This window comes from Phasianus colchicus, chromosome 8 (assembly GCF_987193195.1).
Source record: "Phasianus colchicus chromosome 8, bPhaCol1.hap1.1, whole genome shotgun sequence".
Classification (NCBI taxonomy): Eukaryota; Metazoa; Chordata; class Aves; order Galliformes; family Phasianidae; genus Phasianus; species Phasianus colchicus.
The window spans coordinates 18,585,510-18,600,496 of NC_143443.1; the positions used below are offsets into that span (position 1 = coordinate 18,585,510).

The 14,987-nt window shown below is 35.7% G+C and overlaps 1 protein-coding gene across 2 annotated transcripts in view; it reads right to left on the reverse strand.

Moving 5' to 3' along the window:
* Positions 1–3,747: 3,747 nt before the first annotated feature.
* Positions 3,748–14,987, reverse strand: part of FRMPD2 (FERM and PDZ domain containing 2) — a 58,419-nt gene continuing 47,179 nt past the window's right edge. For both annotated transcript variants that reach the window (XM_090145164.1, XM_090145163.1), the window contains 8 exons: positions 13,722–13,807; positions 12,091–12,206; positions 11,087–11,235; positions 9,384–9,474; positions 8,408–8,742; positions 6,933–7,148; positions 6,570–6,632; positions 3,748–5,726 (listed from right to left, as the gene is read on the reverse strand). In XM_090145164.1, the coding sequence (XP_090001290.1) occupies positions 5,655–5,726; positions 6,570–6,632; positions 6,933–7,148; positions 8,408–8,742; positions 9,384–9,474; positions 11,087–11,235; positions 12,091–12,206; positions 13,722–13,807 (1,128 nt within the window). In that variant the 3' untranslated portion in view covers positions 3,748–5,654. The remainder of the gene's footprint in view (positions 5,727–6,569; positions 6,633–6,932; positions 7,149–8,407; positions 8,743–9,383; positions 9,475–11,086; positions 11,236–12,090; positions 12,207–13,721; positions 13,808–14,987) is intronic.

Here is a 14,987-nt window from a genome sequence, read left to right on the forward strand (position 1 = left end):
TCATTGCACTAAGATACATTGCACTATCTCCAGCCCTCATTCTGTAGATGAATTTACAACATACTTAATAGAAGAAACAAGTTGACAGGAGTTATAACACACTCATTATACCCTATATCAATTAGATTCAGCTGCTCAGAATGTTTTGTAAAACCAATTATTGTAAAACTGCAGTAGTACTTCCCATTACTCATAATTTTTAGTAAATAAAAGTGCCTCATTCCAAAAGCACCCCTTCTTTAAAGCCAAGAGGAGGTTTATTCATAACTTATGCTCTGGTCTAGATTGGTATCAATCCTAACAGAATTCTAGACATGAGAAACCTTCCGTTCCTTGAGACTATTTTGTTGTCACTATTTTAGGACCTATGGACCTGCAGCAGTATATATACTATCTAGTACAGCTGTCAGCAGCGTACAGCACTTGCCTGGCCGGGCAGGAGGGAGAGCACTGTCTTCTGCCCAGCCCCTCTTGGGGAAATTATAGGAGCCTCAGAGAGAGCTGGTGGACTAGCTCTGCTTCGGCCATATGGGACTGGTTGCAATTAAAGTAGTCGCAGAAGTTATTTGCCCATAGGTGGCAGTATTTCCTAGCTATTGTTTTGCAATACTGGTGGTATTTGAGTTTTCAGTATTTTTGCCATCACAAAAGATTTTGTTGTTCATTAACGCCATAAAGTCAATCCTAAAGATAGTTAGAGAAAAGTTGTTTTTAGGATGAGTTTAAATTCCATTCATATCAGTTTCTGTGCTAAATGATGCCACAGCAGTGGGCTAGAGAAGTACAATTCTGTTTTCTGATCTTAAGTTACGAGCTATCTCTTGTTACATGTGAATGTGTATCATTGAGCCTCGATCACCGGAGAGTTTTGCACGAGTAAAGTATGAAGAAATGGGAATCGTTTGTGCTTAATATGGGGACAATTGTGTAGGAGTTGGTGGCTGCCGCCTCTGTTATTTAAGCTAGTCCTGGACCAATCAGTCAATTGCAATGTTTTACAGAAGGTTGCTTTCTCTGTTGCAAGGGTACCTGAAGTGAATTTCTGCCTATTCATCAGTCTTTGCTGTTTAGAGTACAATATGGCAACTTTTATTGTTTTTACCAACCAGAGTTTATATGGTTATTTGCCACCCTTGCTACATCTCACTGTAATGATTGCTGCTAGCTTCCAAATGTTAAGATGTATGCAGCAATTTATATCTATAGTTACAAAACGGCATTTATGTATGCAGCAGTGCTATAGATTTAGATGACAACAAACATACAAAACTGAATTATAGCCAGTGTAATATTCTCCTGAAGGTATGTTGTAAATCACAGCTGTACATCAAAAAACCTAGGGAATTATTAAGCATAAAGCAACTCTCTTGTTTCCTATTCAGAAGAAATATGGAATTAAAAGGAGATGGAAGTATGATACACTTTATTTCTCCTTGATAAATACATCTGATAACTAAAGTTGTCATTTCTTTGCTTTGCACTGTTAATCAGCATTTTTAAATGCAGAAATAATGCTCAGGCTGTTCACTAGATTGTTTACTGAGGCTGACTACACATTTGTACTTAGTTTTACATATGTTGAAGATTCTGTTCTTTCCCATGGTTTTAAGCACATATCTCAGGGAGTTGCAAGCTGGAACTGTAGGTGTATTGTGAGCTCAGTCATACATGAGCACCTCTGTAGCACCATGAATGATATCCAAGCACTGCTGCCATCAGAGACCTATTAAAAAACTTAAATATTCATCCTCCTTCAGAAATACAGTTTTCATATGCTTGTTTACCTGCATTAATATCATTTCAAAACTCTTCTTTACACTTAACCCTAGGTGGAGAGTAGTCATCAAAGGTATCTTAAGGAAGAAAGATGAAGTTTTCTAAAGTTTCCATATTATCCTCTGTGAGCTGCAATCTTAGAATTCTGTGTCATACACTGTAAGGATGAATAAGGGTAAATAAGGGTGTTGAGGCCAAAGGCAAACAGGCTGCCCCATAGAAGCTGTGGATACCCCATCCCTGGAGGTGTTCAAGGCCAGGCTGGATGGGGCCCTGGGCAGCCTGATCTAGGAGGAGGTGTCCCTGCCAATGGCAGGGGATTGGAACTGGATGCTCTTTAAGGTCCTTTCTAACCCAAACACTTCTATGATTCTATGATAGATGCCAGTGTGTGTAAATAAAGGATTTCTCCATATAAAAATCTCTGTAGTTATAAATACATTTTTGAAAGAAAAAGTAGTTACAGAATCACAGAATCACAGAATTGCCAGGGTTGGAAGGGACCTCAAGGATCATGAATCTCCAACCCCCCTGCCACATGCAGGGCCACCACCATTCCACCTAATGCTAGACCAGACTGCCCAGGGCCCCATCCAATCTGTCTTTGAACACCTCCAGGGACGGGGCATCCACAACCTCCCTGGGCAGCCTGTTCCAGTACCTCACCACTCTCTCCGTAAAGAATTTCCCCCTGACATCCAACCTATATCTCCCTTCCCTCAGCTTAAAACCATTTCCCCTTGTCCTGCTGTCACTCACCCTTTCAAAGAGTTGATTCCCCTCCTCTTTGTAGGCTCCCTTTATGTACTGAAAGGCTGCAATGAGGTCACCCTGCAGCCTTCTTTTCTCCAGGCTGAACAAGCCCAGCTCCCTCAGCCTGTCCTCATAGGGGAGGTGCTCCAGTCCCCTGATCATCTTTGTGGCCCTCCTCTGGACCCTCTCCAACAGCTCCCTGTCTTTCTTGTACTGGAGGCTCCAGACCTAAGTTCAGACCTAGTTCTCCCACATTTCTCCAAGTATAAAACAAAGTTCAGCTGAGTAACCATAGTGTCTGTTTAAAAGCACTGAATCATTATATTCCTACAAGATAAGAACACAAATATGGCCAGATGTCTCAGATGTCAAGTTTTGGTTTAACCCAACAGGTAGCTAAGCATCACACAGTCATTCACTCACTCCCCCTCCCATTGGGATGGGGGGAAGAGAAAAAAAAAAAAAGTAGAACTCAGCAATTGAGATAGAACTATTTACTAAGACAGAAAAGGAAGAAAAACAAAAAACAAAAAGTTAATAGTAATGATAATCATATATATAAATACAGAACAGGTGATACACAAGCAATTGCTCACCACTCGCCAAACAATGCCCAGCTAGTCTCCACCAGTGGCTATCTGCCCAGCCAAGTCCCACCATTTTCCATGTTTTTTTCCCATGATGTCAGATGGTATGGAATATCACTTTGACAGTGATATTTAACACTTTAACAGTTTATGTTAACTGTCCTGGTTCTGTCCTGTCCCAAGTCCTCATGCCACCTCAACCTCCCTCATTGGCAGAATAGAACAAGAAGCTGAGAAGCTGAAATGCCCTTTGTTCTGTGTAGTGCTACTCAGCAACTAAAACATCACTGTTTTATCAACCTTTTTTTTCTCCTGAAGACAAAACATAATGTCATGGCAGACACTATGAAGGAAAAATCAGCTCTGTCTCAGCTGAAAACAAGACAGGTCAGTAGTCTCTGTCCTCTAGGGGAACGTACAAGAGGGACCATCATGAGAAAATCTGCCTTTACAGGAAGTTTAAATATACACCCTCATTAACAAAATATTATTATTCCCACGGGTTCTTTCTGGTTAGCAGTTAATATTAAAATAGCTTTTTCATTAAAAAAAAAAAATGAAATGCAATTCAATGTTTTCAGAAATCTTTTAATATCCCTGTAAAACAGGAAATGCTTCTGACAAACAGCTGCAAAGACGATGCACAAATGAGGAACAAATAGTGCCACAAAGATTGTCTTCAAAATCCAGAATCTTTGTTCTAAACCACAGAAAAAACACCCTTGCAAAAAGTACAGGAATATTTTTACTGAGAAGTTTTTAAAGTCGCTGTGGTACAGAAGTGAATTGTGCATTTAGTTGCAGTGTTATCTTGCATAGAAGTAAATGTACAATAATTAAAATCAAAGTTAAAGGCCAAATAGCAAATGGAGGTAATAACGTTATGAGTAAAAATTTGGCTGATGATGCTTGACAAAATTGTGCAAATAGTCCTTTATGTGCAACATAAGGAAAGTAAGCTTAGTATGTATGGAGCCTAGAAGGCTCAAATTCAATTAATTTAAGACAAAACATAGAATTCTGTTTATACTTATACCAATATAGGTCCAGGTTTACTCCACTGGTTTAAAGCTGCTCTGGATCTGTGTCAGTATGTGTGAAATTAGGATCTGGTTCATGTCATAAATCATATTTATATCTTCTACTGACTTCCAGCAGACCGTCTGAGGGCAGAAAGAAAAAAAAAAAAAAAAAAAAAGTGGCCCTGGGCCTTAATTATAATTGTACAACAGTGACTTTTATAAAAGTCATGCTTTTAATTTGTATTTAATTCCTCATTCTTTGTGAACCATAAACCTCTCTTTCATGATGAAAATAAACAGCTATTTTATTGTCTTATTTCTACTCAGTTTTATATTCAAACGCCTCTTAATATTTTCTGAAATCAAGGAATTTTTAAAAATATGTACAGTTCAGTTAAATAAATGCTGTTATCATTTCCTATGTTTTGAAGCTACTCTCCCAATACATACCTAGTAACACCACTTTGATATATACCACCATCTAGATAACTGAAACAGAATTATTACTGTAGAGACAGCTACAATCTTACAAACCTGAACACTATGTTTTTGCTCCAATCCAAACTCACAATAACAAAAACAGTTTTTACAAGAGAAATGAACTGTACAGAGAATTATTTACTCTTATTTAAAGATCTCATTCAGCTCCTACTGAAACCAATGGGTCTTCCCATAAATGGATTCAGATCCTAGTTAAGAATGACAAGATAATTCAGTGGAGTGAAAGATTAATAGAAAGCATCAGTGGAAGATGAAATGTGTATGTGTGCCACAATACACACACAGTCTGATTTAATATTGCATCCTTTTTATGCGGATGCAGAATGGAATAATTCTGCCTCTATCTACAGCTGTTCATATTGCTAGAAAATAAGAATATGCCATCCAATAATTAGAACTCTCTTCTTGCTTTTAAGATAAATAGCTAAGGTTTAAAGGCATCCTATGTTTCTGCCTATCTCTTGCTTTAAGACGTCTAGTGATGGTGGTATAAATTCCTGTGCTGGAGTCATAACTGGAAATGGTTCTACACTGTTCAAGCAACAAAAGGCAAACAAATTGAATCCTTCCATATAAAGCATGTCTACTATACAAATACTGATTTGCAGCCCAGAAGCCAAGAATGCTGTACATAGAAGACAACAAATCTTCCACCAACACCAGCAGAGTCTTAAATTTTTTAGTTGCCCTGTGGACAGCTAATTCTGAAGGTTGCTACCTCCTTCTCACAGTTCAAAAATATTTTCCTAGCAGTTAATATGTTATTACACAGAACATACAAGTTGTCCATGACAATTTAACAGCAGTGCTGCAGTTCTGGCTGGCTCCTTCTCCGAACTGTGAGCGAAGATTTGAATGACTTACCCAGGGCATGTTAAGCAAGGTTTTTAAACAGTTTAGGAATCAGAGTAATCTATTAGAGCATGTAATATAACACTTGACATTCCTTTAAAGCAATAGCTGAGTGGTCCCTGGAGTCTGAGGAGGATGGTTACAGAGAAGAGTCATGTTGCAGTCAATAGGAATCCGCTGCTTGAAGGTTCTGAAGGACTTGCAGCACAAATTCATAACAGAATAAATACTGATCCTGCACATAGAGACACCAGTGTGAAACAACCAAGTACATTTGACAAAGAAACTAGATAAATAATTATAGACTGGCTGTAATGTTGTTTGTAACACCAGCAACTTCGTTACACGTATATAAATATATGTATATTTAAAGATATCCTCAATCTTATTTTTCCTTCACTAATAAAAGTTCAGGAGCTCTTTTTTACTGAGTGCAGTACCTGTTAGCATGAGCTTAAGTCTCACTGAGGTCAGTGGAGATTATCTGCTTACTTAATTTTAACCATCTGCCCAATCTAAGGTATATTGGAGCATGTGCTTAAATACTTGCCTCTGAGAAGAACTTATCCTAGTCTTGTCTAGTTTTTCATCCCACCTCCTGTTTGTTCTAAGTTGAGTTACCTTCATTTTGTCTTGTACTCTGTGAACTCTCCCTGGGAGTATGTTTAGCTCAGCAGTAGAAAGGGCAATGATAGCTTAACAATTGCAAGAATTCAACTGAAGGCTGTGCTTTTGCAGGGAAGTCACTCGCGTGTATTGCTGGTGATTCCTCTGTTATTTTTGCCAAAAGGAGAAAAGGAGACCTGTATATGTACTATATTGATTTGTGAAATTCAAGTGACTCAAAGCTACACTAGAGGTCTCTTTGATGTTGGCTTTCTTTTTCCTCTCTTTCTTAATTTCAGTTACTAAGACCTTCCAAATTTAGATAAAGACACACTTGCCTGGAAAGCTATTATTTTCCTCACAAGGGGGCTAAAGTTATGCTTTAAACTCCAGATTGATCCAAGCTTAAGGATATGTAGCAGAATTTGAAGCTTTTTGAAGTCATAGTCTAGTTTGAATACTGAGAACTCACCTTACTCTGGATCATGCCAAACCGCTGTTCTCTCAAATCTCTCACTATGTGCTTGATGTTGAACTATTAGAAGAGAACAGTTTTTATTATGTTAATGTTGAAACTATTAAAAATAATAATAATAATAATAAAAAAGAATGGAAATATTTCATGGTGAGAAATCTGGGGTTCAGTTCTTTTACAAATAACATAATTTTGGTTATTATTTCTGTTTTTTTAAATAACAAAGCTGGGTTTATTCCATTTTGTGAGGATTAATTTCTACCAGGAATTAACTGTGTTCTAAGATATCTACACATTTTGTTAACATCCATATCATTTATATTTACTGTAAGATTTAACAATTGTTTGTTTGGTACTTACACAGAGATCTTTTTCTATATAGCTCAGAAGAATTTCAACACAAAGCAAAACTCCACTTCTTCCTATTCCAGCACTGCAGTGAGCAACAACAGGTCCTCTCCTGTGAGCTTTTCTCATATAACAAATAAATTTTACAAGCTGCTCAGACAGTTTGGCACTACTGTGGTCTGGCCAAGTGGTAAACTGCAAATGACTTACAATTCGCCTCTCATCTGTCTGGAAAAAAAGAAAACAAAAGTGTGTATTGACCAAAAGATTAGTAATATAGCTATATAAAACTCAGTAAAAAACAAACAAATACATGTAAATATAAATATAAACATAAATATAAATATATATAAATCAGGAAATCATATTTTCTTTTTCCTTATTGTTTCTTATGTCAATACTACATGAAAAAAAGGTATATAATTGTTCCATGCTGGTAAAAACATCTGTTGTAAAGATCCAAGTCCAAACAATAATTGTTCTGCAAAAATGATTTATATGCAACTGACAATCTTAAAAACAAAAGAATCTAGGAACTTTGAGGACTGAAGCCTTCCGAAGTCCCAGTTAGCATGGCAATGGATTTCAATTGACCATAAGCTGAATGTAAAAACCTATCTAGATTTTTGCTATTAGAATAATTTGAATTAATGTCTGTGATTTCTACTGAAGTAAACTGGTGATTTACCATAGAAATTTGATACTGGTACAAAACAAATGTAGCAAAAATAAAAAATTCATTAAAATCAGGTAAGAGCGCAATCACTTACAATGGCCAATCTTCCCATCATCTTTTGGACAGACCCTTATCAGACACTTTCGTATCTTTCACACGGTAACATGAGGTGAGATTTTTCATCATATAAATAGTTTTACTAGCAGAAACAGATACCAAGTTAGTCTGGCACAATTAATTTTTCTTTAATTATTCCATCAACCAATTTGTCCTGCAGAAATTTTGGCAAAGTTTTATTTGATAGGGAGGCAAGACTGATGGACTTGTCCCAGTTTCAATGTTGTTACAATTAGGTTCTAAATTTATTGTATCTTCAAAGATGTCCTGTTAGATTGGCAGTTTCATGTCTTCTCATGAAATAAAGAAATTATCATTCTTTCTAAATTTTAAGATGAAAACCAACTTCTTTTCATCCTTCCTTGTACCCACGGTTACAGAACATAAATGGCAGTCTTTATGATCCGATTTGATAAGAACAGTAAGAAATTCTGCAAAAAAACACAGCAACTCTGTGAATATTAATAGACTAATTATTGGACATTCTTATCCAAATGTTTATAATATTGGATCCACTCTTTGTGCAACAAGCAATGAGGCAGTATTTCATTTATCTTAATTTCCTGTTTGTCAGACATTCCTAAGAACATGGTGAACAGATGTTAGAGAAGAAACAAATAATGCCAGTATTTATTCATTTAAGATATCCAATCAATTTCTTCACATATGAAAATGTTAATTACACTCAACTTACCTGCTTGTTGATCATTTCTATTATTCTAATTATGAAGTATTCCAGGATCTGGTAACTGTCCAGCCTGAGATGAAAATTAGCCAGATCTATGGAGTCATGTGGAGGTTCAGGCCAGTATCGATGACTTTTCACTTTTCCTAGCTCCACTTCTTTTGTCATCATAGCAATCAGATCTGATTCACTCTCCCAAACCATCTGCCAGAAATCAGCCATAGTAGAAGGCAGAGGCCCTTGAGTTACAATATAGAAGTGTTCCTCTTCTCCAACTTTCATTCTGATATAACTTGCGTTAATGTAGCCATTGTTTTCTCCCAGGGGAACTCGTGTCTTATCATCTGGACAGAAACAGAAAGTTGCTATTGCAGTGGTAGATCTGAAATGGAGTTCTGCCACCTCTGGCATCTAGGAGATGGGGAACCTCAGCCTCTAAAGACAAAGTATGCTTTTATTTTTTAGATCACATTTGGTGGGCTGCTCTAACATTAATCACTGCTAATCAGAATTCTGACTCAGATAAGAGCTGAGCAACTGAAATATATATATATAAATATCTAGTTGGCTATTATATTTTCAAATATTTCTAAAGTAATCTTGTATCTTTTCAAGAACTACATATCTCTGTGATTCCCACTGTGCTTTTCAGAATTCTGCTATGTCAAAAGCTGTAGACTTAAAGAACTACTAGTATAGTCCAAGATGCACTTGTCTACAGAAATGTACTATATCAGTATATGACAGAATGAAGGGAGCACCAAGATAGTTGCCTCCCTACCAGACCAAGTCCTGCCTTGATGAGGATGATACTTAGAAATTACTTACTGCACAAAGCAAACAACCCTATGTGAACTTTACACACTAGGAAAAATCTCAACAAAATTCATTTCTAGTAGAGTTTTCTATGACAAAAGAATGTGGTGGGCTTTCCCTCCTAATCCCAGTATTATAGCTGTATCTTCTTATTGGTGTGCATACTTACATGGCAGAATATCTTGATATCTGTTTTTATCCCAGTTTTCTGGTGCTTTGCCGGTTCTGCAGTCATCTATTGGCTTCACATGTTCCAAAGCCTATACCAAAAAGAAACAGTCACTCAGGCTTCATATCCTTCATGAAGAACTTTTACTGATTTGTGACCCAAGACAGACTTCTTAAAGAAGAGAATCAGCACATTTTTCCTTAAACTTCTAGTCACAGTTCAAATTGCTTAGTAGTTTCTTCACTATGCAGAAATTTTCTGGAGATTTCAAATGAGATTTCCAACCCATATCCTATGCACCTTTAATTACAGATCCCTTTTGTATATTGTTGTAAAATAGATGTTTGGAATAGTGTCTTGGCCAAATAATCATTATTCATAAGTGACTGGAGAATAAACTTTAGCACTGTTAGAAAGTTATGAATTTCAATTATGGAGAAAGTGATGGATACAGGGAACATCAATGATATTAAGTGGAAATCATAATCATAAGAATTTCATAGCAGATTTAGGGTAACATAATGCAGTTTGGCCAGGAAGCAAGAAGGTGAAAATTAATTTCATTAATTTCATTTGCGATTTTGAATTACTTTCACTATTCTTTATTCTTCTACCTCTTTGATTTGCATTGTGCAATGCTTGGCCTTCACATTAGGCCACTATGTAGTATAATATGGACTGAAATACATTCGATAGTTTTTCAAGATCTTCATCAGTTACTATTGCTTTTCTCAAATAAAATATCCATTGACTTTGGTAACCAATACTTTTCCTGTTAGATCTTTCTGCTTTGTGAGCAAATGCATGAATTGGCTCATATCATGCTATGCCTACCTCAGTAATGGAACTGAATTAGTGGAAATGTATACATGTCCTTGAGCTTTTGGTGAAAGTCAACAAATCCTATACACACGGATATATGTGATTTTTTACTCAGAAAGTGGGATATGAAGGCAAGCTGAAGAAACTGATAGCATTGATTACTATGGAAAACTGGTAGTAATCTATTTCATTGATGAGTACATTATTTAACAAAAATTCCAGGACTGCGTTAAAGAACTGATGAAATAATCTTTAGAAATTTGCTAATAACCTCCAGTACTGAATGCTCCATACACTGAAATGCATTCATAATTTTACATTTTTTCATAATTTATGTCATTAGATGTAATTGTATGTTTTTATTATCTATTCATATTATTTTTATTTTTATTTTTATTTTACTTCCACGAAGTCCCTGACCTCAATAGCATTTTGTGGCAACGATTTCCATGGATCACTGAAGCACTGTGAAAAACATTTTTCTTTCATTGTCTAGGTGTTTGGATTTCTTGATTTAATCTAGTGCCTAGAAGGGTTCTTACGCACCTATTCAGCAGAGCTGAGGGGGCAATAGAAAGAAGTTGATCTACATTAAACTGATTTGTATTGTATTTCTGTGTATTACTTGTTTTTAATTTCACATGGGTGAGATCTTTGGACAGGAAATATTGTAAGCAAGCATGGCCTGTGTGAAAACAGGGAAATACAAATACTGCAACATGACTCAAAAAGCAGAGCAGAAGCCCTATCCTAGCTGGAACAATCTTCTGAGAAAGTGGAGTCAGTGAAAATACAACTGAATCTCCCATAAATGATGTTGAAAGCTTCTAAAAGTCACTTTCTTAGTTTGCTAAAGATCTTAAAAATGAATTACACTTTACCATAAACTCTTTCAAGACCTCTTGATTTTCAATCCGTGACTTAAGGCCCTGAATAAAATGTCTGATGCCAGTCCTTGGACGTATTCTGGTTGGTGAGGATTTAAAGTTAATTAAATGAGTCAGTTCATCTTCAGAAACAAAGGTTCTGCCTACACATAGCAAAAGGAAAAAAAAGAAGTTTTTAATGATTGTTGAACATAGCATAAAGTTTTGGATTTAAAAACTAGGGGACTGCAGAATTTGAGTACACTTCAGTGTTTATACTGTGGAAGTAAACTGTAAAAATGTATTTTTGGCTTACTTCACAGTAGAAAGAAGACTCAGTCAGTATCATGGATACAACCAGCAAAATATTTCACGGAGTTTGGAAGCATATCAATTATTTACAATTCTTGCTTTCTGCAATTTCTAAATACATTCTTGCAGAATTATAGACTTTAACAGTAGTTTATATTGATACAGGAGGCTTCAGCCACATCTTCGCAGGAAAGCATGTTTCCAGGAGTTTCCTGAAAATTAGTACTGCCACACTCTTCATCTTACCTCACACTCCCCTTCCATACATAACAAGATGCAAAGTACCTCTGATTTACCAAAACCAAGGATCAGTTTTACTAATTTGCTATACTTTCTGTAGTATACTTTCTGATACAAAACTTAAATTAAGAAGATAGATAAACATTTAATCTCCAGAAATATCACTATTCTACTACAGCAATTGAAAAAGGAGGCATATCAGTAACTTCTGTTACCTTCATAGAATAAAAGCAGTAGGGTTTTTTTGGTGAAAAAAAAAAAATAGTCTGAAGTAGCAAAACTATAGAATTTAAAGATTTGATGCTTTTCTATGTATTAGAGGCAAAAATTGTGACCTGAGTCATCTGGCCTTCAAGACATAAAGGGGAAATTCTTAGCTTGTGTACATGGGAGTAGTGTTGATCTCACTGTAGTTATGTGGAGTAGCTGGCCTATTGCAATAAAGAAATAAGAGCATTTCTGATTACTTCTAGGTAGAATGGAAGTCCTGTGGGACATATCATCATCTTCATTGTTCCAGCTGTCTGACTCAGACTGCTGACTTTCTCTTCTGCAGCCTTCATATCCTGCGTATTTCTGTGATCTGTAAAACAGATTAGTTGAGCAGTTTTATGGAAGTGGCTGAAGTTATGGTCATCTGGACCATGCAAAAAATTTGTTTTTAATCTATTTTCAGTTACTTTTAACTTTCTTGAGTGACTATTTTCAAGAATCACAATGACTTCTGAAGAACATGAATACAAGGATTAATGATATTATTTTGTCTGGACGAACAGGGACAGATGATCTGTATAAAAAACTGCCAGAAAATAAAGTTTGTTACAGAGAGTTTTTCATGAATGACATTTCTTGAATTGTTAGGTAATCATAGATAGGTAGGCTTACTTCAAGGTTTCTAAAAATATTCTAAAATAGAGAATTTTAGAGTGCTTAAATATGTTATAGCTAGATAATATATCTACAATCCAGGATATAGCAATAATATGTGCAGAATGAGTTAAATATTCATGTAATAGCTAACTCCATCCCCCTGCAGATCTGCCATTTAACTATTTGAGTAGGCTTAAGCATACTGTAGCCTTTAATTGGATAGGATAACGTGTAATCATAATACATAATATAATAAAAGGAAAAGGTACTGTTAAGAGGGGGAATAAGATAATAATTTAAGTAGCAGCTTTGCAAAGATCAGTGATCATTTCAGGCACTGTATTTTCAAGTTAGAAAAAGATTTTGCAAGCATAAAATAGGACTATCAGAAAATACTGGTAATAAAGAGATACAGGTTAAAGGACAAGGGCCAGAAAGCTAGTTCATTTCCAAAACATCCAGAAAAAAAGACAAATGTTATCCTTATATGTGATAACTTTGTAGCTATAGATACATTCGCACATCTTGCAAGATAATTCAATAATAATCACATCTGATTACCTGGTATACTGAAAGATAATATTATATTAGTAGTGAGATAATAGCAAGTAGCACTGAGCCTGTATTCACGTGGATATTCTCACTTGCAGATACTCTCAAAGATTCTTTCAAGAATTTTGTCCTTTAAAGACAGGCCAACTAGTCTTCCAAAATTTTACATTTTAAATGCTTTTAAGTTTCAAATGTTTATTACTTTCTAAATCTTAATGGGTTATAAATGATAAATAAAATAATTATATTTCATATATTCTGTATCTTTGTCATAAACAAAAATGCCCATCTTGTATCAAAGCTACATTATTCTTTGATTTCCTGTTCTGTACATTTGAGGTAAAATTCTACTCTTCCTGTACTGCACACCCACATATTTTCTAAGGAGCAACATCCTCAAATTCTCTTGATTCTAAAATGTCTGGAAGTAAACACCTGTATCAGTACAGCCTTAGCCTTGTCTGCTTGAGCTGCCGTTACACCTAGAAATTTCTGTTGAATCTATTCTAATAGCTGTGTGGAAGCTGTTTAGCCACTCTTATTACAGATGGAGCTGCATTTCAATATAACTGTGTCCAAATAATTTGGGACATGAGTATACGGAAGATCTGGAAATATAAGAATAAATTATTGATGCTGATTATTTTAATAATTTTAGCATATTTGAGAGACTTACCGATCTGAAGTGTTACTGATGATACCCTGATAATCTTGTCCAACCATCTGACCTTGCAGAAGGGAACAGTGTGTACTTTCTGGAACCTGTAGTTATAAGACAAGAAATAGCTTTGAAAAATCAGTACAAAGAAACATCAATCAGTACAAAAAAAAAAAAAAACACACACACACAAAAAAAAAAAACATCAAGAATATGTTTACTCTATTCAAGATTTTTTCTCATAACTGATAAATGATAAATACATGTTTTATATTCAAGAAGGAAATTTAAAATACTTTCCAGTTTCAGAAAAATAGTATACGTAACTTTGACTTAGCACTGCAGTATCTACTCAAATGAATAAGCTACATCAGTTGCATGTGTGAGCTTCATAACAGTGCAGTGTTCAGAAGTTCCTACAATCTAGCCTGAGTAGCTGAACTTCGAAAATATGAGATTTCTGATCTCACAAAGAAAGCTCAGACAAAATAGTTGTGAGTCACACTCAACTCTTCACCTCCCAACTCTTGGCAGCAGAAAGCAGCACTGTTTCAGCTGTAATTTCTGGTACTAATTTCCTTTTTGTTTTTAATCTCTGACACAACGAGGCCAGATGTTAGAAATAGAGTGCATCTGCTCTACTGAGAAAGCTCTCAGCTAACAGAGGGCAGATCCTTAATCAGCCTCCAGATGGAATAGAAGCAATAGCACTCGTTGCTGTTTTTCAGGCCTAGAGGATGATAACTAGGTCCTGCACTTAGATAATGATACAGAACATCTTCCTTCAGTATGTGGAAGTGGCTCCTTCTGAGTTGCAGCACTTGACAGTTAATTATATACATTTTAATTCAGAGTGACATTTCTTCATCTTCTGTTCCTGTTTAATATTCCATTCAGAAACCACCCTGGCATATAATGTAGTATAAACTACCAGATGCCTCACGGAATCTTGATAGTGACTGCCACTCCTACCTTTTATTTATTTTTAGTTTTTACAGTTATGCTTCTATTTTCCCATAAGAATTGGGGAATTCATGGCCTTATATTTAACCATGAATTAACTTACTCAGTTTTTTCAACTACTGGCTATACTAATTAGGGAATGCTATATGGGTATTTGTCTTATTTTTGCCAAGGAAAAGTATTTTTGTTGTTTTTGTTAGTTTGGTTGGTTGGTTGGTTTATTTTGTAGTTTGTCACTTTCAAACCCTAGAACTTTGGAGTAGGTGACAGTTGTGCCCTATAAAATATAGTTTCTATTAATGGGAGACCATTAAAGGCAGG